Source organism: Canis aureus, chromosome 10 (genome assembly GCF_053574225.1).
Source record: "Canis aureus isolate CA01 chromosome 10, VMU_Caureus_v.1.0, whole genome shotgun sequence".
NCBI lineage: Eukaryota > Metazoa > Chordata > Mammalia > Carnivora > Canidae > Canis > Canis aureus.
In genome coordinates this window covers 54224437-54248387 of record NC_135620.1, presented here as the reverse complement: position 1 = coordinate 54248387, position 23951 = coordinate 54224437, and the positions used below count along the sequence as shown (strand labels likewise).

The 23951-nt window shown below is 46.3% G+C and overlaps 2 protein-coding genes across 2 annotated transcripts; both read right to left on the bottom strand.

Moving 5' to 3' along the window:
- Nucleotides 1-467: 467 nt before the first annotated feature.
- SPAAR (small regulatory polypeptide of amino acid response) lies at nucleotides 468-2781 on the bottom strand. The gene is made up of 2 exons (XM_077912516.1): nucleotides 2566-2781; nucleotides 468-2013 (listed from the first exon to the last, which is right to left on the bottom strand). The coding sequence occupies exon 2, from the start codon at nucleotides 1678-1680 to the stop codon at nucleotides 1453-1455; it is 228 nt and encodes a 75-aa protein (XP_077768642.1). The 5' UTR covers nucleotides 1681-2013; nucleotides 2566-2781; the 3' UTR covers nucleotides 468-1452.
- Nucleotides 2782-6396: 3615 nt separating this feature from the next.
- HRCT1 (histidine rich carboxyl terminus 1) lies at nucleotides 6397-8030 on the bottom strand. Its single transcript, XM_077912515.1, has one exon. It carries the CDS (start codon nucleotides 7210-7212, stop codon nucleotides 6859-6861), a length of 354 nt encoding a protein of 117 aa, XP_077768641.1. The 5' UTR covers nucleotides 7213-8030; the 3' UTR covers nucleotides 6397-6858.
- Between the last annotated feature and the right edge of the window lie 15921 nt (nucleotides 8031-23951).

Below are 23951 nucleotides of genomic sequence, written 5' to 3'. Positions count from 1 at the left end.
GAACACAACCTGCAGTTCCCTTTATTCAGTCCCCAGGTCCTCCCTGCAGCCAACTTCCCTTCCCCACACATCTCTGAAGGCCCTGTTTAGGGGGCTTTCAGGTCCAGAGTGACCAATGACATGCTCCCAGGAACTCCTCCCTGTTCCTGGGCGGTGCCTCTCCTCAGGCTCCCCTTCTCCACTCCTCGCCAGCCTGACACTCTCCCTACATCTTCCCGCTTTGCACCTCTGCAGCCCCAGGCCTCTCTCTGAGAGTCTTCCCTGTGGCCAAGACAGCCTGGGGGATCCCCTTAGAGCCCAGGCCCCCATGAGGGTCAGTTTTACCACCCTCGGTAGGCAGGTCCTAGGAGACCCATCCATTCAGGGCTGAAGGGAGACATGTGAGCCAGGAGACCCAGGAGTTCATACCCTTCAAACCAGATTCTAAATGCGGCACAGCATTTATTTCCTGGTACAGAGAAAACAGATTTTCTATTAATAAAAAATGAGCATCTCTTTATTTGTGATGAAAACAAGAGCTTTGCTACATGCTGTCAATGTAACATAACATTTTAACTTATTTGGAATTATCTTTCAGTTCATGGTATTTTCATCATTCCTAAGTGACGCAAGTTACTCACAGTCTCTAAGAACAGAAGTGACCTATAAGAATATAGTAATAAAGTCTCATTCCAAATGTGTTTCAAAGTCTTCTTTCTGGCTTTCCTGTTCATCAAATGGCTTGTACTTTCTGTGACTCTTTTTTTTTCTTCTCTTCTGTTTCCTTTTGCAGTTTTCAAGCCTGATTCTTGAGAGACCTATATAAGGATATGCATTTTCAATTATAAAATAAATCACTCGTTCCCAAGGAAGCAGCCCTTTGGTTTCAGAATTGTAGGGCTGATTTCAGGCAACTGGTGGGGTTCAGGTCTCAGGGTTGGGTTCTGTGCCACGTGAGCTTGCAAGTGACCAAACGACTCAATGAGAGGGGCAGATAAAAACGTAAAAATGTCCACTTGAGGGCGATGTTTCCTCTGGTGGCAACAGAACCAGCTTCACGGGCATGCTGGGGTGCGGGGGCGGGGGGGGGGGGGGACCTGATGAACTTAGCACCCTGTTCACAATAAGTTCCAGTGATATCTGTCTCCGTGTAAATCAGCAGAGAGGGCCCCGGTGCAATCCGTCACTGCCCAGTCACTCACTCTTCACACCTCTCCTAAGCCCCAGCCTGTGGATAGGATCCAGCTGAACTCTCAGGGGTGGGGGCTGCATTCCATCAGGTCCCACCACCGCGGATCTCCCAGGCTGGAGGGCCCAGCAAGCCGGGATGGGACGGGCAGGACAGGGAGTTTGCTGAATACAGGCAGGGAAGGCCAGGGACGCCAGACGGAGGTGCAGGACACCAGGGAAGGCTTGCTGGGGGGTGCGTGAGTCTGACCCACCAGCAGAACAAATCTGGGGGACCGTGAGGCCTCACATGAAGGTCCAGAAGTCCCGGGCACCCGTCGTCGGCTGGGCATGGTGACCCGGCCCTGTGAAGAGAGAAGCCTCCTGGCGAAAGGTGGCCACCGTGAAGCTGTGGCCAGGGCCCCCCTGAGGATCCTGGGCCCTCGAGTCACAGCTGAAGCAGCAGAGGAGGCAGGTGATGGCTACGGTGACCACAAGCAGCACTGCCACCACTCCAATCACGGCTGTTTCCATGGCCCCACGTGGCAGCTGACCTGCTGAGCAACCGGGGCGTGTCTTAGAGCTTTAGGCCCCCCATCCAAAACAGGGGGCTCTGGCCGGCACTCTGCTCTTCCAGCCGCTGTCCTCGTGGTCTCCTAGGCAGATGCTGGTCTGAGGCCCTGGGTCGAGGCCCCGGGGGCCCGTCGCGCACTCCGCATTGCACCAGTCAGGCCTCAGTGGGTCCTGTTACTGTTTTCTAGGCCTCCGGCCATGATCCCAAGAGCCGTGGTCAACTCCACCGGCAGCTTTTTGGAAGAAGAGCCGTCCTGAGAGATGGGAGCTCAAGATTCCCTGGACTCGGAGGGGCTGAGAAAGAGGGAGCAGAAGACTTGGCTCAGAGGGAACCTTGCCAACCCGGCCCTCCGGTGACGCCTACCGATTTCAAGGGTTTGTCTGCTCAGACAAAAGACAAAATACTCCCCCTCGTGGGGATCCAGGATGCGCCTGGGCTCCTCCCCTGGAAGAACCTTGGGCCAGTCCTTGAATCAGCGTAGCTGCTGCCACCGGGGCTCCAGCCGCGTGCAGGAGGCAGGAACGCAGGTGGGGAGGAGGCCACGCTGCTCTGGGCGAGGTCCGGGTGGGGGCACTGCGGGGTCACCTCTAGGGCCGTGGGGCCTCAGCAGGCGCTGTGGTCCCTTTCACTTGGCCTCCTTTTCTACGTGGGACGGAGGGTGCCGTTTAGATAGGACAGGGCACGCTCCCGCCAGGATCTGAGCCCCCTCAACCACTTACTCTGGGGCTCCTTTGCCCTGTGGCTCCTGTCTGAAGAAGCCCTCTTCTGCATGGCCTCCCCGCGGCCCCCCTGGCCGCCTGCATCCTCACACCTGCTGCCCACACTCAGGTGCTGTGAAAACTTACCCTGGGCTTCCCCGAGTGACAGCGCTGGCTGTACGCGGCACCGTGGCCTCCTAATGTGGGGGCCACGCCAGGGGCCAGGCCATGGACACTCATCCCTGGGTGCTGCAGCCTTTGTCCTGCTTGAGACAAGGCTCCGAGATGTCTGAGTAGCTGGGAGCACTTCCTGAATTCCTTCCACCAATTGTAGTGTGGGCCAGGACCCGCACAGCTGCCTGCCCCTTGGTGATTGCACGTACCCCACCCCCCACACACACACCCACGAGTCCCAGCACTGAGCAGTCGGGTTCGCCACTTACCCGTTCTGGGTGAGGGGTGAGCCAGGCCAGGCCGCCTGAGTAAGTCTGCCAGAAGGGCTGCATCCTCTCACTCCATCACAGCTCTCCCACAGCTAACCCCCCGAGACCACCCCACTTGCAGAAGGGAGGCTTTACCCAAACTGCGAGGAATGGAGTAGTGCAAAACAATGCTTCCAGATACCAGACACAGCCGGGCATTATCTCATAGAATGGCTCCAGCAACCCTGTGAAGTGATCTTGTCTCCATTTTACAGACAAAATGCATGTAGTCAAAAGCTCAATGACCTGCCTGTAGCCTACTGCTAGTAGTAGTGAAAGTAGTAGTAGTAGTAGTAGTAGTAGTAGTAGTAGTGAAAACAAGAGCACCAAAGGGCTGAAGGGGGGTACGGGGCTCCCCTCCTTTCCCTCCTAGCTCAATACTCTTCCCAGCGGCAACAGGGCCACGGAGCAATCACCTTCTCTGCACTTTTACTGATTAGAGTGCAAAGGCCCAGAGAGGGCAAAGGGCCAGCCCAAGGTCACACAGCCTGGGTCCTTCGCAAGTTCTCCAAGGCCCCAGTGAATTTTCTTTAGTACTAGTTTTAGGAAGCTGCCTAACCGCAGAATGAGAGAGCAACTACTTGAACTAAAATGAAGCCTGTCAAATTCTCCCTCTTCCTTTTTCCAGCATGAGCTCAGGGCTCTTCCTCTGTGTGAGCAGCCCTGGGCAAGCTGAGCCCATAGCAGGAAGCTGGACACCTCAAATTATTGGTATTAACGGGAGCAACCAGAGCAGAGAGAAGGAAACATGATGAGCCAGTCTGTGGTGTGTAGTTTCAGATTGAATTACCAAGATCAACTAGCCAATTCAGGAGGTAGAAGGCACCAGAGGAGTCAGGTTTCAAGCCGAGTTATTTGCTTTTTGACTTCTGGTTTGCCTGTTCTTTGTGGATGCATATAGTTGGAGGCCACCTATTGTAAATGTGTGTTTTTCAGCATCTTTAAACTGGAATAAAGGGCAATGGCTCGGCCTCTTATCTTCTGCCTTGTATAGGTTTCCTTACCTGATTCTGAGATTTGAGGGCCCTTCTTGACTCATCAGTAAAATAGGCCTCTGGTCCATTCTCACAATAGGCATTCAATATTTGAATGGAGGCTGTGTGGCACAATGAGAGAGACCTGGTGATAGCATGAGGATAGGCCCAGTCTGCTGTGAAGGCTCCTCCGGGTTTCAGGTCACACTGGCAGTCTGTACTGTGGGATGACCAGCAGGGCCTCTCAAGCCCAGAGCAAAAGGAGCCATCTTTGCTAAAGTGCATGAAGTGCAGGTCCCTTTAGTGCTCTGCTCGTTCAGGATCCTCGCCCTCAACCACCCCCACAACAGCTCTGTCCTGTGCTAAGTGGCAGTAGTATTATCAGGCAAGTTGAAAAGATCAAGACAGCCATAAATGCTTTCCCACAGCTCAGAGATGTCTGTACTAAGGGTTTTTTTTTTTTCTGGGTATCTTCTCTTCTTCTTGTGACTATTGTCATCCTATGATGTACAGCCCCTGCCCATGAACCTCAGATGCCATGGGACTCCCCAAGATAGTTATCACTTAGATACCTATGTGTCTTCCCACATCCACTGTCATCAACTGATCAGAAAAAGACTACATCCTATGCTTTCCCTTACCTTAGCAAGGGCAAAGATGATGGCAAACATCCTAGAGCAGAGAGCTAGAGCTCTCCCAGAGACTCCAGGCCATGCTTAGGAAAGACAGGCCATCTCAGTCTGACATGGAGCTCTGCAGAGATGAGGGAGAGGGGATGTTCCAAGCCGGCAGGCCACACACATCCATCTATTAAATATTTCCCACTTTTCAACCCCCCCCCCCCCCAATACCGGGGATGGATGGGAACCCAAGCCCCCTGAGCAAGGCCCCAGGAGCTCAGAGGCCTAATCCTCTTGAGGCCCTACTGCTATACTTGGCATCCCTCAAGCCCCAAACGTCTGGCAGCGGTTATTCCAATCATATTTGCTTTTCCAGAGAGCATGAGGTTGGACAATTTTTCCTGAGCATCTGTTGTGAGGGCTGGTTCTGTGCTGAGGGCAAGGAGCCCTCGAAGGTTCTCAGATCTATGAGGGCAGAGGCCATGAACCCTGCCAGAAATCTCTGGGGAAGGACACCATGTAATCGTGTTCCAACAGAAATGCAAAAATAAATACTAATAACACATTGGAAACCTATAGGAGGGAGCAACAAATTCTTCTTGAACAAAGACCCAGAGAGAGGAAGGTACAAGAGCAGTGTGGACAGGACAAAAGGAGCAGGGGGCAGGAACCAGATCAGGGGGGGACTTGAATTACCATCCAAGAGGCAGAGACTTCCCCCCAGGGTGATGGGGTGTGTGGGTAGATCCCTTAGGCCACAGGGCAGAGATGCTTCAAGAAGGGCAGGGCTGGAGGCGGGCAGGAATCCAGGCCGGGGCACGGGGCATGGGCTAGGGCAAACGTAGCAATGCAGGAGGTGCGGAGGATGTGAAGGGCACAGCAGAGATAAAATCAGCAATACATACTGACCCAGGGCCCAGCCCAGAAATCTAGTGTGGTTGTCAGGGTGAATTTGCCTCCCTCTCCCCCTCGCACCCCACAATAGTCTCAGAGAATCCACCGGGAAATAGAAAAGAAACAGGATGTTCTGTTCCAATGAGTCACCAGGCCCCTGACTTTCTGGCCTGCTCTCGAGCCCCTCCCCACCAGCTCTCCCGGCCCCAAGGCTCTCCTCCCTCCACTTCCCTCCCAAGCACCAGCTGAAAGCCTTAGAACAAGATTTCCTTCCTCCCTGTGGAATTCCGCCAACTATTCGTGGGCTATTTGGAACATGCCTCCAGGCTTTGGCAAGAAGGAGTCTCTGCTATCTATCCCATTTTAGGGAAGAGGAAACTGTGATCCCGGAGGAGGCAAGCACTCTCCCAAGGCCACCCCGCACCGCATCCTCCAGCCAGGCCTCTCCACCCTCTGCTATACACAGGTACCAGTGGACACAGGGAGCTGGAGACTCAAGGCTTCGCTAAGAACCCCCGGCCCAGTTACCAAGGAAATACTGAATTCAGCAGAGCCCACAGAGTGGGGCCTCTGCAGGTCCCAGAGCTCAGTCTGCCCTGGAGATGAGCTGGAAAGAACACTGGAGGTAGGGCCCTTGGGGACCAGCCTGAGGGGGTCTCACCCCTCTTCTCTCAGAGACCCTGGACTGTCCCACAGAAGCCCAGAGCCCCCTGCTACACAGAGAGCCCCCTCCAGGCAGGGCTGCGTGCAAACCCCAAATCCTCCCTCAGAGCTTAGGTCCTGAGCTCTCCTTCCCTAGTGCGCTGCTGGCGGCACCACAGGGCCCGCCCTGCCTCCCCTGCCTCCCCTGCCCGCCCCCCGCCCGCCGCAAGGCTGGCCCTCCAGCACCAGGCCAAAGGCACCAGGCGTCAGGCATTCACCTCTCAGAGAGGAAGGTCCCAGGGCAGTGCAGACACACACCTGGCTGCTCCCTCGCCCACCTGAGTTACAATCAAGAGCCTCTTCACAAAAGCTTCTTAGTGGTTTTTATTTTCTTGCATCAAGGCACAGGTGAACTGACCCTGCAGCCTCATACTGCCTTCTCCAAATTCGAGGGCACTGCTGGCCCCTTCTAGGTAGCCCCCTGGCCAGGGGCCTGCGTCAGTCAGGAGACAGCACTTCAGAGAGCACAGCCCATCTTCTGTGCATCGACGTGCACCGGGGTCCCCTGGGCGTTACAGGCCCAAGGCAGTGTCCGTCCCCGAAGGACCACCCCCACTCTCACCCCGTGACCCTCCAGTGTGCACAGGGCACCCCCCCGGATCCCCTCAGTTCTCTCCTCGTGGTACCCTGGGGCGTGGTCCGCAGAAGCCAAGCAGGACCAGGGCACAGTCCCCGGCGTTTACCACAGAGAGGCGCCCCTCTGCATGGGAGCATGGGGGTCCACATCCTGGTGATGGTAGGACAGGCGGTGGCTGCCATTCCCAGGTGTCAGCGGTGGCCTCGGTGGACGTGGAGGTGGGCGAGGTGGTGGGCATGGTGGTGGTGGAGGTGGCCTTGATGGTGGGCTTGGTGGTGGTGGAGGTGGTGGAGGTGGTGGTGGTGGAGGCCCGCATGGCGCATGCCAGACACGTGGCCAGGATGGTGGAAGTAGTGAAAGTGTCCCAGCTGGCCCCGGCGCGGGAAGAGCCAAGGCTGGGCCCACCGGACTCGGTTCCTCCTTGCAGCCGGTGGGTTCCTCTCCACGTCGGGGTCCTGCCGTCCGCGGCACAGGCAGGCGGCCAGCAGCAGCAGCAGCAGCACGGCCACAGCGGCGCCTATGACCAAGCCCACGAGGCCTAGCATCTGGGAGCTGGACGGTCCTTCCACTCGGCGGCTCCGTGCTGCTTCCTCCCCTCCGCAGCCTCTGCCCGGCCTCGCAGTCCCTGGACCTTGTCTCAGCTCCCGCGGGCTGGAGAGCAGCCAGGGAATGTGGGCGCAGCCTCTCTGGGCTGGAGCTGCCTGCCAAGCGCGAGGCCAGGCGACTGTTAACTCTGGGGAGGTCCACGGGGAGGCTGGGTGGGGACAGAGGAGCGGTCAGGCGGGCTGTGGAAGGAAGGGCCCCGAGTCTGGGGACAGAAGTCCAGCCGCCCCCATCTCTGCCACCTGGCCAGGTGACCAAGCCGGCCCCTTCCCCTCCCTGGCCTCAGCTCCCTCCACTCTTAGACATACCACATAGCGAGTAAGAATGTGGGTTCTAGAACAACACAATTTACTGGCCCTGTGGCTCGTGCACAGGTTACTTAACTGTGCTGTGCCTCCTTATGTCTAAAATGGCCAGTAAGAGTACCTTCCCTCAGACCTAGGGTTTTCTAAGGGTTCGAGAAGTTAAGATTTATCAAGGGCTTAAGCCAGCCCCTGACACATGGTTGCCGTCAATATTATTGCAGTGGAGTCTGGACGGGGGAGACCTCAGCATTTGAGAGTCTCTGGCTCCCTGTCCTGCCACCGGAATCCTCCGGGACAGGGACAGGCCCTGTAGAACGAATTGTCCTGGACCTCAGGAGCTCCGTGAGGGACCGCAGGCAGGTTTTCATGGTTAGGGAAGCCGCGCGCGGTCTCTAGGGCCGGTCCTGGCCGGTCTGGGTGTTAGCCTGTGCTGCTGGAGGCAGGAAGGAGGCTCTGAGCCCTGAGAGGCCAGACCCCGTCCCAGCCTCTCGGTTCCCGCTTCAACGGTCTGGACTGGCCATAAATGGCAGGCTTCTGGCCCCATCCCTGTGTTCTGCACAGCCGGAGTGACATGCCATTCCTTCCCGGTGAAGAACAGAGCGGGCAGGACTGAGCAGCCCCAGACTCCCTGCCCCTTGGTCCCGCATCCCCTCTGTTCACCCCAAACAAACCCTGTCCATCTGGCTCCCATGCCTCGGGCGCCCACCATCTCCCTGGGGAGCCCTTTCTGCCATGGGCTTGTCGAGCCATCCCCAAAACCCCTCTGCACATGCAGCTCTCCATCTCGCTCCACAAGACCACAGAGGCCCGGGGGCCCCCACAGTGAGGCCCTCACCCTTCCTACCCTTCCCTGGGGTGCGCTCATCATCCTGCTGTCCCCCGCCCCGCCCCGGGAGGAATGTTTTCAGCAGCCAGCCTCTGCGTGTCCTTAGGCAAGGCCGTCCCCTGACCCAGCCGGGTTCCTCCTCTGGAAAAGTGCCAGGGCAAGAGGTGACCTCTGGGGACTTCCTCTCTCAGACCTCAGTGAGACGAGCACTCTCAGGAGGCCTCAAACCCTTCGTGAAAACCTCCTCTGGATGAAAATGCCAAACATTCCCTTCAACCAAATTGCACTCAGGGGGCAGCAGCTCTAATGAATCCTGGGACTTACACCCTCCAAGGGAAAGCCACTTAAACTTTTAATGATGCTAGAGCGAGAACTCCCTCCTATGGCTTCTGGGGCCCTGAGAGCCCAGCTGCCTTCTCTCAGGGCCTGTTAAGGAGAGAAGTCTGCGGCAAAGAGGAGGAGGAAAGCAAACAGAACTTTCTCCTCCTTCTCTAAGGAGACTCCCACTCCACTGCAGCCCTGGGATGGGGGCAGGGACCTGCAAACTGCAGACATGCAGAGCTTCGGTCAGCGCAGAGGGCATCTTGGAATCACCCACACCCGGCCCTCACTGAGAGTTAGAGAAACTGAGGCCAGAGAAGAGAAAGAGCTTGCTTAGGGTTTCTCAGCTTTGTGGGCTACAGCGTGTAAGGAAGACAGCACTATTCCAGAGTGAGGGGGCATCCAGAGGGAGAGTCTGAGATCAGCTGGGGACCTTCCACAGAGATAACATGGAGAGGGATGGGCAGATGTGGCTGACTCTGAATCCTCCACCCCTCTCTCACACACACACACACACACACCTACACGAGACATTTGTTTTCTTGGGTGCAAGAGTCACTTCCCATCTGGACAGAAGACAGGATCCCAGAATGGGTATTTGATTTGATGCTTTAAGCACTTGGGGGAAGATATAATGGCCACAGTCCTCTGGGACTGCAGAAGTGTCTGAGACCTTCCTAGAGGCCTGACTGGACACCAGGGTTTGCAGGACTGATGCCTTTAGAGGAATGTGTCAGAAAAGCTGTTCCATAGCATTGTGATTATATTTCTCCCATAGGGTTTGGTCTTCTGCACACCCCACTGGCTGCCTTCCTAGCTGAAGGACTGGAGTTTCAGACCATGCAGCTAATAGGTCAGCCTTTTGGAGTTCCTATCATTTAGCTTCATGCTCGTATTTCCAGGGTGCACAGACTTATGCACACACTTACATACCTGTGCACCCCTGTAAATTGCCCTGTGGGTAAACTCACGCAACGAGAATTGCATGCACACATGCTCATCCACATATACATAAGTGCATACAAGTTCCATACAAGCTCACCAACTTGTGCTTGTACTAGATACAAGTGGTTCTTGGCTGTCCCAAGATGACAACCATTGTTTTCGGCAGTTGGTGGCACCACCTAGTGGTGAAACTGTAAAATTCAGTTTCGTATTCTGACCTGCCAAAAGTTAGTCTCCTGATCTTTGTTCGTGGATCATAATTTGAACCCACGCACTTAACTCCTCTCTGTTACAAATTCTGGTCCAGAAAATTTAGGGAATTTCTACGAGATATAGTACAAATTAAACCATACTGATAGATGCATTGACTAAGGAAGAGTGTCTCTGGGAGGTCGTGCAGGGTCCCCAGCAGAGATTCTCTAGGCCCTATGATAGACAACCAGGGCTAGGACTACGGGTGAGCTGGCCACAGGCAGGAAACAAGCTTAGCAGATTTAGGAACTGCACAAGTGTCAGCCCTTGGAGGAAAGGCCATGACTCAGCCCATCTTTTGTTTTGCACAGAAAAGGAAGGATAATGGCCGACAGGTTCCTAACCTGGGTTCTCATGCCAGTTAGAGAAGGGAGATAATCCTCTGCCTAACCTTGGGCTGCCTCAGTAAATACTGAAAATAAGTTGCCCAGAATAGCAGCAAACTTCTGTCCTCTTCTCAGGAGCTCTCCCTGCCCTAATTATGGCCAAGTAGACCACCTCCACCTCCCTCCCTCCTGCCGACTAAACCATAAACAACCAGATTTTCTTCTTCTTTCTCCATTGTCTGAAGCCAACATGCTTGAAAATAAGCTACATAATTTTTATAGAATCATTTCAGTTACAATTCCAAAATATAGATCTAGGTCCCCCCTTTAAAGTGAGCAAATAGAGAAAAGTTGCTAGACATATGAGAAAAGATATCGAGTATTGTACCTTATTACCAGGGTTACTAGAATCTAAAGAAAGGGATAAACAGTAAAATCCCCAAATTTATATATATTTTTTTAAAAAAAAAAATGTGCAGGGGAGCCCATGCATATTGCTCAGTTCAAGAGTAGGAGAAGATAACATGGGATGACCAGCTCAGGCATTGAGACAGAAATAAAAGGGATAACTTCTGCCTTCCTCTCCCTTGGTTGTATTCAGGCTCTCAATGAGTTGGAGGATGCTCCCCATGGTTGGGGAGGGAAATCTACTTTATAAGGGATCCAATGGTAATCTCACCTGGAAATACACTCACTTCTATGGAAATCCAAGGCTTCGGTGCAAAGCATGTAGACCTCAACTGTGTCTGTGGATGCACATGCCTCTCTGTACTTTGGGAGGATGGTTTCCTCTGTGAACTTAGCTTTCTTTTTTTTTTTTAAAGATTGTATTTATTTGTTCATGAGAAACACAGACAGAGGCAGAGACCTAGGCAGAGGGAGAAGCAGGTTCCCTGCGGACAGCCTGATGCGGGACTCAATCCAAGGACCCTGGAATCACACCCTGAGCCAAAGGCAGATGCTCAACCACTGAGTCACACAGGTGTCCCAAAATTTTATATCTATTTAAATAACACTCAAAAGTTAATTCATACATGAATTTGGGAAAATTATGCAAAACAGGAAATTTACTTTCAGATTAAAAATCATATCAGAAAAAGACCACTTTGAGAACCTATCTTATAAGTCTGGAGGGAAAAAAGAATAAAGAAAAGAGAGAGAGAGAGAGAGAGAATGCCCAGAAATTCAAATTGTTTGCATAATAAACATTTTAGAAGTAGAGAGCAGAGCCCATGGAGGAATAATCCTTAAAGAAATTAAGAAAATTTTCTGAGCTAGAGAATTGAGTCTTTTTTTTTTTTTTTTTTTTTTTTTTTTTTTTTAGAATTGAGTCTTTAGCTGAAAAGTCACACTGAGTACTGAGCAAACTATTTGGAGGACCAGGGCAGACCATCTTGGTACACCCAGGTGCAATTTTGACACTAAAAAGGCTACGTAAAAATATATAGAAAGGAACTCAAATGGTCCAGCTATATTGAAACAGTCTGGCAGTTTTTTACAAAACTAAACACATTCTATTACTTTACCCAGCAATCATACTTCTTGGTATTAACACAAAATAGTTTAAAAGTTATGTTCACACAAAACCTGCATGTAGACATTTACAGCAGCTTTATTCTTAATTGCCAAAACTTAGAAGCAACCAAGATGCCCTCCCATCGGTGAATGAATAAATAAACCAAAGCACATAAAGACGATGGAATATTACTCAGCACTAAGAAGAAATGAGCCAGCAAGCCACAAATAGACATGGAGGAATCTTAGATCCATTTTAGTAAGAGAAAAAATACAATGCAACCTGAAAAAGCTACATACTGTATGATTCCAAGTATATGACATTCTGGAAAAGGCAAGCTATGGAGACAAAAGGATCAGTGGTTGCCAGGGGCTACAATAAGACAAGCAAGAATAGGGGGACACAGAGGATTTTTAGGGCAGTGACACTATTTCCCAGGACACCATCATGTTGGATACATGTCATTATACATTTGTCAAAGCCCTTACAATGTACAACACCAAGAATTAACCCTAATGTAACTATGTACTTTGGTTGACTATTGATGTATTGATGGAGGTTCATTGATTATAACAAATGTACCAATGTGGTGCCAGATGTTGATAGTGGGGAAGGCTGCACATATCTGGGGACAGGAAGTATATGGGAGATCCCTGTCCATTCCACTCAATTTTGCTATGAACCTAAAACTGCTCTAAAAAAACAATAGTCTAGGGCAGCCCCAGTGGCGCAGCGGTTTAGTGCCACCTGCAGTCCAGGGTGTGATCCTGGAGACCCAGGATTGAGTCCCACATCAGGCTCCCTGCATGGAGCCTGCTTCTCCCTCTGCCTGTGTCTCTGCCCCCTCTCTCTGAATAAGTAAATAAAAATCTTTAAAAAAAAAAAAAAGATTAAAAAATAAATAAATAAAAATTTAAAAAAATAGTCTATTCTGGGGCACCTGGGTGGTTCAGTGGTTGAGCATCTGCCCTTGGCTCAGGTCGTGATCCTGCGGTCCGGATGAGTCCTGCATCAGTCTCCTCGCGGGGAGCCTCCTTCTCCCTCTGCCTATGTCTCTGCCTCTCCCTCTGTGTCTTTCATGAATAAGTAAATAAAATCTTTAAAAAAAAATAAAGAATAGTCTATTCTAAAAAAGCAAAAGGATTAGGAAATGATCCCATCAGCAACTGGAGCTGTTCAAATTGTCTCAAATAATAGAGAAAGATAGAAACTTTTCTTTATTTTTTAACTTATAATATTTACTTTCTAAAACTAACACAACCCTGACAACTATAGCATAAAAACACCACAGACAAATATCCAAGGGGACTGCTGCTTCTCCCCAGGAGGCTGGATGGTGTGCCACATGCAGGTAAACACAGTACATGTTCTTGAGCCTCCTTTCTCCTTATGCACAGTGAGGGAAAGACTGGTAACAGAAGGAATCTGTACAGTCTAAGTCACCTTCCTTTCTTGACTTTTCAAGTGTTTGTAACTTTCGGAAGCCACCATTAAGAGATAACTGTGACACTTAGAACTCCATTCATTGATTTAACTAATATCTATTTAACCAGGCCCCACATTTGGTGCTAAGGCTAGAGAGAAGAAAGACACACTCTTTGCCCTCCAGGAGCTTTTTTACCTTGGGTAGGAGACAGAAATAGAAATGATTACAATGTACCAGGTAAATTCTGGGACCTAAGTGTTCACCAGGCCCTAGCAAAGTGCAAAAGAGAAAGTCATTCGTTAGTAATAAATTTCTTTCCTTTTCTCGCCCAACCTACTATTTTAATAATTGCTAGAATAATGACCCTTTACAAATCAATCTCACTTACACTTCCTACAATCTATTATCCTCGTGTTGCACAGGAGACACACAGCTAGGAAGTGGCAGGGCCAGAATGGAGTCTGGGCCTGCCTGGCCCCAAAGCCTACCTCTCACAGTGCTAGACTGAGAGAGGGAAATGAATGAGACATGATGCCACCATCAGAAAGAGAAGCCATGTCTCTGAGAATCCACAGGTGAGGAAAAAGAGACTATGGAAGGAAATGGAAAGAAAGAGGGAAAAGTATTTCAAGACTTCTGCCCCAAAAATCTGATAAACTCCTGATTAGGCTTGTATAGAACAATGTTCAAAGAGATAACAGTTTCCTGAGTAGCTTTCCAACCTATCCTCCACCAAAATAAAAAGTCTTCTTAAAGTAGACAATAATCAAAAAATAAGATGGTCGGATAGATGAATTCATGTGTCATAATGAAAAAGAGCAAATGGTTAACAATGGTTGAAATTTGATTTTAAGTATATAGCTATTCACACTACAATTTTTCTAGGCTTTCACCATGTTTGAAAGATTTCACATACCAACCCCCCCTCCCCACACACACACGGTGTTGTAGGCAGGGGGAAGTAAGCAATAGTTGGGCAGGGGAGTAGGAGAACAGAGTTTTCTAGTGCTGTCCCACGAGGTAGCATTAGCCACATGGCAACTGAACACGTGCAGTATTGTTAATCTGAGTTGGGGGTTCTGTATATGTAATATAGACTCCAGATTTCAAAAACTTGTACACAATAGAATGGAAAATATCTCATTAATAATTTTTATCCTATTCACAGGTTGGAATGATAATTTTTTATATGTTGAATTAAATAAAATATATTATTTAAATTAATTTCACCTGCTTCATTTACTTTTTTTTTAAGATTTTATTTATTTATTCATGAGAGACACAGAGAGAGAGGCAGAGACACAGGCATTGAGAGAAATAGGGTCCATGCAGGGAGCCCGATGTGGGACTCAATCCTAGGACTCCAGGATCATGCCCTGGGAGTGAAGGCTGGTGCTCAACGGCTGAGCCACCCAGGCATCCCTTCTTTTACTTTTTTAAAGTGGCTACAGGGGTGCCTGGGTGGCTCAGTGGTTGAGCATCTGCCTTTGGTTCAGATCATGATCCTGGGGTCCTAGGATCGAGTCCCGCAGCAGGCTCCCCATAGGAAGCCTGCTTCTCCTTTTGCTTATGTCTCTCATGAATAAATAAATAAAATCTTTTTAAAAATAAATTAAATAAATAAAATGGCTACACATGTAACATACATGCACACCCTGTATAGCATTTCTACTGAACACTGTCACCTACTGCATCCAGTCAGCATGGATCCTATTACCTTGCTCATTCACACCTGCTCTGGACCAAGGCCTATGCCAGGGCAGGCAGAGATGAATCAAACACAGCCACAGCCTCAGAGAGCCAAAGGTCTAGGTCCTGAAGAGAAGCCAAGACAGACCTAAAAACACTATAGGATTTCAGTATCTGGGTAATCTCAGTGACTTCCTTGCTTGTAGGTGTTCATGTGGTGCCTTTTTGATTAGACTGAGGGCAGAACCTTTCTAGAGCAAATATAGAAATGTGGAGGTGGGGGCAGTGTTTTGGGGTCAGCACTTCACATGCAAAAACCAGGGAAGGTAAACATCCCAGATTGAGGACAGTCCCACATGAGGAAGAATTATCTTGTCCAAAACAGCAGTAATGTATCTGTTGAGAAACTCAGAAGAAGAAACACCTGTTTCTACCCTCTGGCTAAGGACTCAGGCCTATTCACCAACCCACACAGAGGAAGCACCATTATTACTATGCAGGCAAGGACAAGGATCTTCCTAGGGTCCTGAATCAACATAACCCAATTCCCCATCTCCTTAAAGGTAAGTGAACCCTGGGACAGTTAAGGACACCCAAGGGTTTGGCTCCCAGTGGGAAATCTGTCTGATTATGAAGACTGCCAAAGGCAGTGTTCAATTAGCCCAGGCTAATTAACCATGTGGGAGCCTGTACCCAGAGCTCAATAGCTCAGGGCACCACTCTCCAGCACCAGGTTCTAAAATGCCACAGGAACAGACCACTTCTGGAGGTGGTGCCAAGTGAAAATGAGTCATTCCTTTGGTCTGATCTCAGGGGCTGGAGCTATGGGAGATGAGGAGTGTCGATGGGTGTCCTACATAATCAGCTAAAGGACAAGTACCCACACTGCACGAATTTCCCAGAAGGCCTTAGTTGAACAACAGGTAAAGGTGTAAGGACCCTAGGAAAGGTGAGTATCACTGCTAGCTTGTGAAAGGATCAGAAACCCCTTCCTAGAACAAGATGCAGTGGTCCAGGCAAGAGGTGAGAAGTGTCTGCATCACAACAGGATCTGAGAGAAAAGCAGGTGGAACAGACTTAAAATATATTGTTGAGATGGAATTAGAGGATTTTCTGATGCATTCAATAAAGAGAATTATGGAGAAGTAGAAGCCAAGTATAGACCTAGGGATCTGGAATGAACAGCTGAATGATAGAATAGGCAGGAATACCTCTTGAGGAACTTGTCAGTGGAGGAGAGAAGAGAGATGAGGCAGCAGCTGCAAGAGAAAATTATGTCAAGGAAGGTTCTATTTTAAAGATGCGAGAAGACAGAGCCCTCTCTTCCCTGGGAATCCTCAAGGGAGATGGGTGACTCATGGAATGACATTCCTGTGGAGGATAGAGGGATTAGGGTCAGGAATAGGAGTGGAATGGGATACTTTGAGACTGACTCCCTGTCTCAGTGCCTGGTGTCATGAGCCTCCAGCCAACTAGATACTTGAAGTGACCCTCCTTGGGCCTCATTACTCTTCCTTCCCACTCACATTAAAACAAAACAAAACAAATTAAGCTATGTGCTATTTACTACAGAAGTCTAAAAAACAGATGATAGAAAAATTGAAAGCAAAAAGATAGAAAAGATACATCAAGCAAATACTAAGCAAAAGAAAGCTGGTATAATAATAGACAAAGTAAATTTTAGGGCAAAAAAATTTCTAGAGATAAAGAGGATCCATATATAAACATAAAAAATCATTGTTACCAATTATGACGTTTTATGTTCCTAATAGCATAGGAATATAAAACAAAATTTTCTAAAACCATAAGGAGAAATTGACAAATTCATAATCAAAAGATTCTAACACATATCTTTACATTATTTGTCAAGCAGACAAAACAATCAGTAAAAATTTAGATTTGAACAAAGTAACTGTGAAGCTTGATAAATGGATGTATATAAAAACACTGCCCCCAGCAGAGAAGATACATTCTTTTCAAGCACACAGATACTATTGATGAAAAATTGCCAGAGAGTAGGTCATAAAGCAAGTCTCAACAAATTTAAAGGATGGGTATCATACAGACCACATTCTCTGACTACAGTGAAGTTATATTAGAAATCAAGCTGAAATAAGCTTTAAAAATTTAAACATTTATCCAACAACCTCCATTTGTTTGGGAATTAAGAAATACACTTCTATGATAATTAAAAAGAATAATAGTAGAAATTACAAATTATTCAGAACAAGACAGAAATAGAAACAGTACATATCAAAATATGTGGAGTGAGGGGATCCCTGGGTGGCTCAGCAGTTTGGCGCCAGCCTTTGGCCCAGGGCCCAACCCTGGAGTCTGGAGATCGAGTCCCGCTTCGGGCTCCCGGCATGGAGTTGGCTTATCCCTCTGCCTGTGTCTCTGCCTCTCTCTCTCTCTCTCTCTCTCTGAATAAATAAATAAATAAATCTTTAAAAATAAAAATAAAATATGAGATTTAATGAGCTTAAAATTGAGAAAAAGAAAGCCAAGACTGGCAGAAGAAAGAAAATAATAAAGATTAGACTGGATATAAATCAAATAAGGGGGATCCCTGGGTGGCGCAGCGGTTTGGCGCCTGCCTTTGGCCCAGGGCGCGATCCTGGAGACCCGGGATCGAATCCCACGTCGGGCTCCCGGTGCATGGAGCCTGCTTCTCCCTCGGCCTATGTCTCTGCCTCTCTCACTCTCTCTCTATGACTATCATAAATAAATAAAAATTGAAAAAAAATAAAAAAATAAAAAAAAATCAAATAAGGAATCGAGAAACAATAGGAAAAAATTCAACAAAATCAAGAGTAGGTTTTTGAAAAAAATACAATTGACAAATGCTGAGCTAGACTAATAGAAAAAGGAGGACTCAAATAAATAGAATCAGAAATGAAAGAGGAGACACTACAACAAATGACAGAGAAATTAGAAAGAACATTAGAATTACTATGAACGATTACACACCAACAAACTGCATAATCCAGAAGAAATTGATAAATTCTTAGAAACCCACAATCTACCAAAACTGAATCAAGAAGAAATAAAACGAATCCCACGTCAGGCTCCCTGCATGGAGCCTGCTTCTCCCTCTGCCTGTGTCTGTGCCTCTCTCTCTCTCTGTGTCTCTCATGAATAAATAAATAAAAATCTTAAAAAAATAAAAATAAAAGAAGAAATAAAAAGCCTGAACAGACCGAAAACGAATAAAGAGATTGAATCAGTAACCAAAAATTTCCCACCAAAGAGAGTAGGACCAGATGGCTTCATGTGTGAATTCTACCAGAGAAGAATTTTTAAAAAACAGTCCTTCTTAAACTCTTCCAAAAAAAAAAAAAAAAAAAAAAAAAAAAACAGAACAAGAGGGAACACTCACAGACTCATTTTATGAGGCCTGCATCACTCTGATACCAAATCCAAATAAAGCCATCATGAGAAAACAAAACAAAACAAAACTGCAAGCCAATATCCTTGATGAACATGAATGCAAAAATCCTCAATAAAAAATCTAAAAAACTGAATTAAACAGCACATTAAAAAGGATTATATACTATAACAAGTCAGCTTTATTCCTGGAATGCAACGATGGTTCAACATACAAAAATCAATCAATGTAATATACCACATCAACAAAATGAAGGACAAAAAACACATGATCATCTCAACTGATACAGAAGAAGCATTTGACAAAATTCAAAACCCTTTCATTATAGAAACTCTCAACAAAATAGAAATTACTTCAACATAATAAAACTCATGTATGAAAACCCACAGCAAACATCATACTCAGAGGTGAAAGACTGAAAGCTTTTCCTCTAAGATCAGAAACAAGGTAAGGATCCCCCCCTTTCAGCATAGTACTGGAAATTCTAGCCAGAGCAACTAGGAAAGAAAAAGAAATAAAGACACCCTCATTGGGAAAAAAAAAAAAAAAAAAACAAAAACAAGGAAAACTATCCCTACTGGCAGATATAATCTTATATTTAGAAAATTCTAAAGACTCCACACACAAAAAAAGCTGTTAGCACTATAAATGAACTCAGCAACGTAGCAGGATACTACACACAAAAGTCAACACGCAAAAATCAGTTGCATTTCTATGCATTAACAATGAACATCTGAAAAACAAATCACAAAAACAAGTCCATTTACAATATCATCATAAAGAATTAAACACTTGGGAATTAAATTAACCAAGGAAGTGAAAGACTTGTACAATAAAAACTACAAAAATTGCTGAAAGAAATTCAAACAGACAAATAAATAGAAACACTTCCCATGTTCCTGGATTGGAAGACTTTATCAAAACTACACAAAGTGACCTACAGACTCAGTGCAATCCCCAAGAAAATCCCAATGACATGTTTCACAGAAATAGGAAAACTCACCCTAAAATCAATGGAATCTTAACGAATGGGAAGTAGCCAAAACAATCCTGAAAAAGAACAAAACTGGAAGATCACACCTCCTTTTTTTTTTAAAGATTTTATTTATTTATTCATGAGTGACACACACACACACACACACACACACACACACAGAGGCAGAGACACAGGCAGAGGGAGAAGCAGACTCCATGCAGGGAGCCTGCTGTGGGACTCAATCCCTGGTTTCCAGGATCACGCCCTGGGCGGAAGGCAGGCACTAAACCACTGAGCCACCCAGGGATCCTCAAGAACACACCTCCTGATTCCAAAAATCACTACAAAGTTACAGCAATCAAAACAGTGTGGCACTGGCAAAAGAGAGAGAGAGAGAGACCAATAGAATAAAATAGCCCAGAAATTAACCCCCACACATATGATCAGATGACTATTGACAAGGGTGCCAAGACCATTCAATGGGGAAAGGATAGTCTTTTCAACAAATGGCACTGGAAAAACTGGGGTATCTACATGAAAAGAATGAAGTTAAACCCTTACCTAAAACCATATACAAAAATTTAACTCAAAATGGATCAAAGACATAAATGTAAGACCTGAAACAATAAAACTCTTAGAAGAAAACATAGGACAAAAGTTTTATGGCACTGGATTGGGAATGATTTCTTAGACAGGACACCAAGGACACAGGTAACAAATAAACATTAGATAAACTGGACCCTACGAAAATTTTAAAACTTTGTGTGTCCAAAAAACACTATCTACAGAATATAAAGGCAGCCTACAAAATGGGAGGAAATATTTACAAATCATATATGTGATAAGGGAATAATATCCAGAATTTCTAAAGACCTTCTAAAACTCAACAACAAAAAAACAATTTAATTCAAAAATGGGCATAGGACTTGTACTGACATTTCTCCAAGATAATATATAATGGCCAATAAGCACATGAAAAGATGTTCAGTATCACAAATCATTAGGGAAATGTAAATTAGAACCACAATGAGATATCACCTCACGCTCATTACAATGGCTACTATTAAGGGGAAAAAAATGGAAATTAGCATGTGGAGAAATTGGAACCCTTGCATACTGTTAAACGAAATGTAAAACAATAGTACTGCCACTGTAGAAAATAGTGGAGACTGCTCAAAATTTTAGAGGTTCCTCAAAAAATTTTAAAAAAGAAATGCCATATCAGCTAGCAATTCCACTTTGGGTATATGCCCCAAAAAATTGAAAGCAGGGTTAACATAGCATAACAGCATTGTTCACAACTGCTAAAACATGGGCACAACCCAAGTTTCCATCAGCTGGTGAATGCATAAGCAAAATGTGGTATGTCCATACAATGGAATATTAATCAGTCTTTAAAAAGGAAGACATCTTGCAATGGCAACAACATGGATGAACCTTGCAGACATTATGCTAATTGAAATAAGCCAGTCACTAAAAGACAAATACCATAAATTCCACATAGTAGGCTCATCTTCTTATGATTTCCTATTACCTTGTCTGTGAATTCAGTTTCCATTTACTACCCCCAGGAATGATGACGGAGTGCCTGAAAGAGCTACTAAGAGGATGTCAGCTGGGCTTGGTGGCTCCCCATTCCTCCCGGGACTTCTCTGTGTGCCTCTGGTTCAAGCATCGATAATTACTGACTCAGAGGGCAAATATCTCCAATGCCCACTACCTGGACCTGCCTGCTTGCTGGCAAGTTACAAATTACAGTCCCTTACCAGTCATCCTGATGGTTGCCTCAGCCCCTTCCCCCTGCTCCTTGTAACTGTTGCCTGTGAGCTGAGAACCCCCAAACCACTGTCCTTATTGCAGTAATCCCTTCCTTACTTTGTTGGCTGCGGTTTCTTCTAACAATGCAATCTCATTTGGCTTATCGTTTTTTCAGCAATTCCTCAACATTTCTGGTCTGCCGGTGGCACTCTCTCTGATTTTTCAGTGCTGTTAAGAATTGATTTTCATTTAAACATGTACAAGTTCTATCTTCTACAACATTTTGGTAAGATATCCACACAAGGATTGGATCTCAAAACTTGGCTGGTGCCAAGGACTCAAGAGCCTACTTTCTGGACCAAAGATGAAACACAGTTTTCTGATTTATAAATTTATTGATATGAAAGGCCATCCAGATTCATAAAAGTAAAAGTATACTTGAGATTTTAGCCTCATTGAATATGACATAAAGATACTTATGAAGTTAGAGAAAGGACATATTAGTGAATATACTGCTGGATTCTGAGAATAGATCCTTTAACACAGATTTGGTCTCTTCCCTCAGGGTTTCCTAGCACTTAGAAGCTAGTAGAGGACACACAGGCACATAACTAGGGCACATAGATTTTATGTCCACCAGATTCCTTGCTCTGTCATCCTGCTGCCATAGTGATCTCCCAAGCTCATGCTTGGAATTCAGGGCTTCATAGTTGTTCCAACCACCTCCTCCCGCCTCCCCCAAAAGTCATCAAGAATGGCCTGATGTCCACCAGGTGGAGCCCAGGAGCTAGAGCCCATCAGCTCACAACAGCTCACCCCCAAATAAATCTTGCACCTATGACAAGAATAAAACATGAAGAGGAAGAAGGGTTTATCCCAGAAATACAAGGAGAATTTGACATTGGGGAAAATTATACGTCGATGGAAATCACTTCATGAATATATTAGAAGGAGAAGAGTTATACAATCAGGACACAGTAAAAGGTCTGGATTGATGGAGAGACAATGTACCTGAATGAGAAAACTTGATTTTACAATGATGTCAATTCTGCCCCCCAAATTAGTGGATGAATTAAAGGCATAATCCCATAAAAGGTTTCATGAAATTTGACAAGCTGACTGCAAAATTTTTCTGGAAAAAATATTGATAAATAAAAAAATATTGATATCTAGCAGATATCAATATACACTAGTAATCTACAGTAATTAAAGTAGTGTGGTATAAGGACCATAAGAGACAATAAAATTTATTTAAAACCTAACATCATGCCTAGAAAGAAATTCATAAATATATGAAAAATGAGTATTGATAAACAGTACTGCAACAAATATAATGCTAGAAAGTGAAAGTAATCTAGTTACAGAAAACACATTCCAGGTGGCCTGGTTGGGGGAGGGAGGAATGGACTACTCAGGGGGATGAGGAAATTTGGGGGATGACAGATAAATTCTCCACCTTGATTGCGCTGATGGTTTCGTGACTGTACACCTATGCTAAAATTCATCAAATGATATGATTTACATCTATGCAATTGTACATCACTTATGGTCAATAAGACTGCAAGAAGAAAACATGCTTAAAAGCCACACTTACCTATGATTACAAAATCAATCTTTCTGTGTGGATATGCACATGTAAATGACCAGAAAAGTATCTAGATAGAAATATATAAAACTAGAATACTAGCTACCTTCGGGGAGTCGGGGAAAGGGAGAATGAAAAGGGGGTGTGACTTTTATACCATATACTTCTGTATTCTTCATGTTTTTTTAAAAAAATGTTTTGATGTGTAATTTGTAAAAATACATAAAAAACTATTAAAATCACTTAAATTTTATTTTATTTTTTTTTAATCACTTAAATTTTAAAAGTTAAATAAAACTCCAACAACAATAACAATACCCAGTTCCAAGATAAAATGACCCTATTTGATAATGAAGTCCTCAAGCCCACAGAGGAATGGGCTCTGAGAACTGGAAGGAACTTCAAGGAGCAAGCATCAGGATGCCTGTTCTGAGAGTGAAGAAGAGGAGCCGGGTACAGTGAAAGGCACCCGGTCACAACCTGACCTGGGCAGACCTCCTTTGCACTGACTGGGGATGATGCTTTCAAGAACGGACACATCAGTGTCCCCAAGCAAACCCAGGACCCTGAGCCCGCCACTTCACCTCTCTAGAGAAGTTTTCCTGTCCATGCACTGAGGGTGTGCCAGAATGGTAGATACAGACTCAACTGCTCTGATATTCTGGAATTCTGTTTGTCTCTCTTCACCCAGTTTCCTCCCCATTACACTCTTTCCAGATTTTGCATTTTCTTGAGATCCCTATGAAAGTTGGCAGGACCTCTAACTCCTGGAAAACCTACCATTTGCATACTCACACGTTCATTAATTTTTAAGTTTATTCACCAAGAAGTGTTTATGCATTATTTAATTATTCACCCAGCCACTCATTTACTCATTCTGGAAATACACATGGGCTACGCTGACTGGGGACTGACCTATGAGTGTGGCTCCTGACCCTGAGTCACTTTCTCCAACTTTTTCATACTAATTAAGATTTCCAAATAGATGCTGTGTAATTGGGTCTTTGGGACATCATCCCTGAAGCACCCCAAAGTTTCTACGCTGGGCGCATTTCCCCTTCTCCCTCTAAATTGCCTCCGGGATTGCACAGTCCCTTGGCACATAGGGAGCTTTGAAAGGTGCCTACTCCTTTTGGCTTGTCTGCTCCCTGGGAAACCATTGGCCATGATGGAGCTGGGAGCTGCCCAGGTCAGGGAGACCCTGGCCACCCACAATAAGCTACTGAGGACCCTGTGCAGCCTTGAGCACATCAGCACTTCCTAATTCCACCAAACCTGACACCCTCTAGAGAACTCCCACTGAATTTTGAGTACTTTGCCTACATCCACCCAATTCTAAAAGCTCCACTTAATTCTATCAAGTTTCAA

Coding starts and splice junctions, on each gene's coding strand:
- HRCT1 (XM_077912515.1), bottom strand. CDS start 7,212: ATGCTAGGCCTCGTGGGCTTGGTCATAGGCGCCGCTGTGGCCGTGCTG.
- SPAAR (XM_077912516.1), bottom strand. CDS start 1,680: ATGGAAACAGCCGTGATTGGAGTGGTGGCAGTGCTGCTTGTGGTCACC.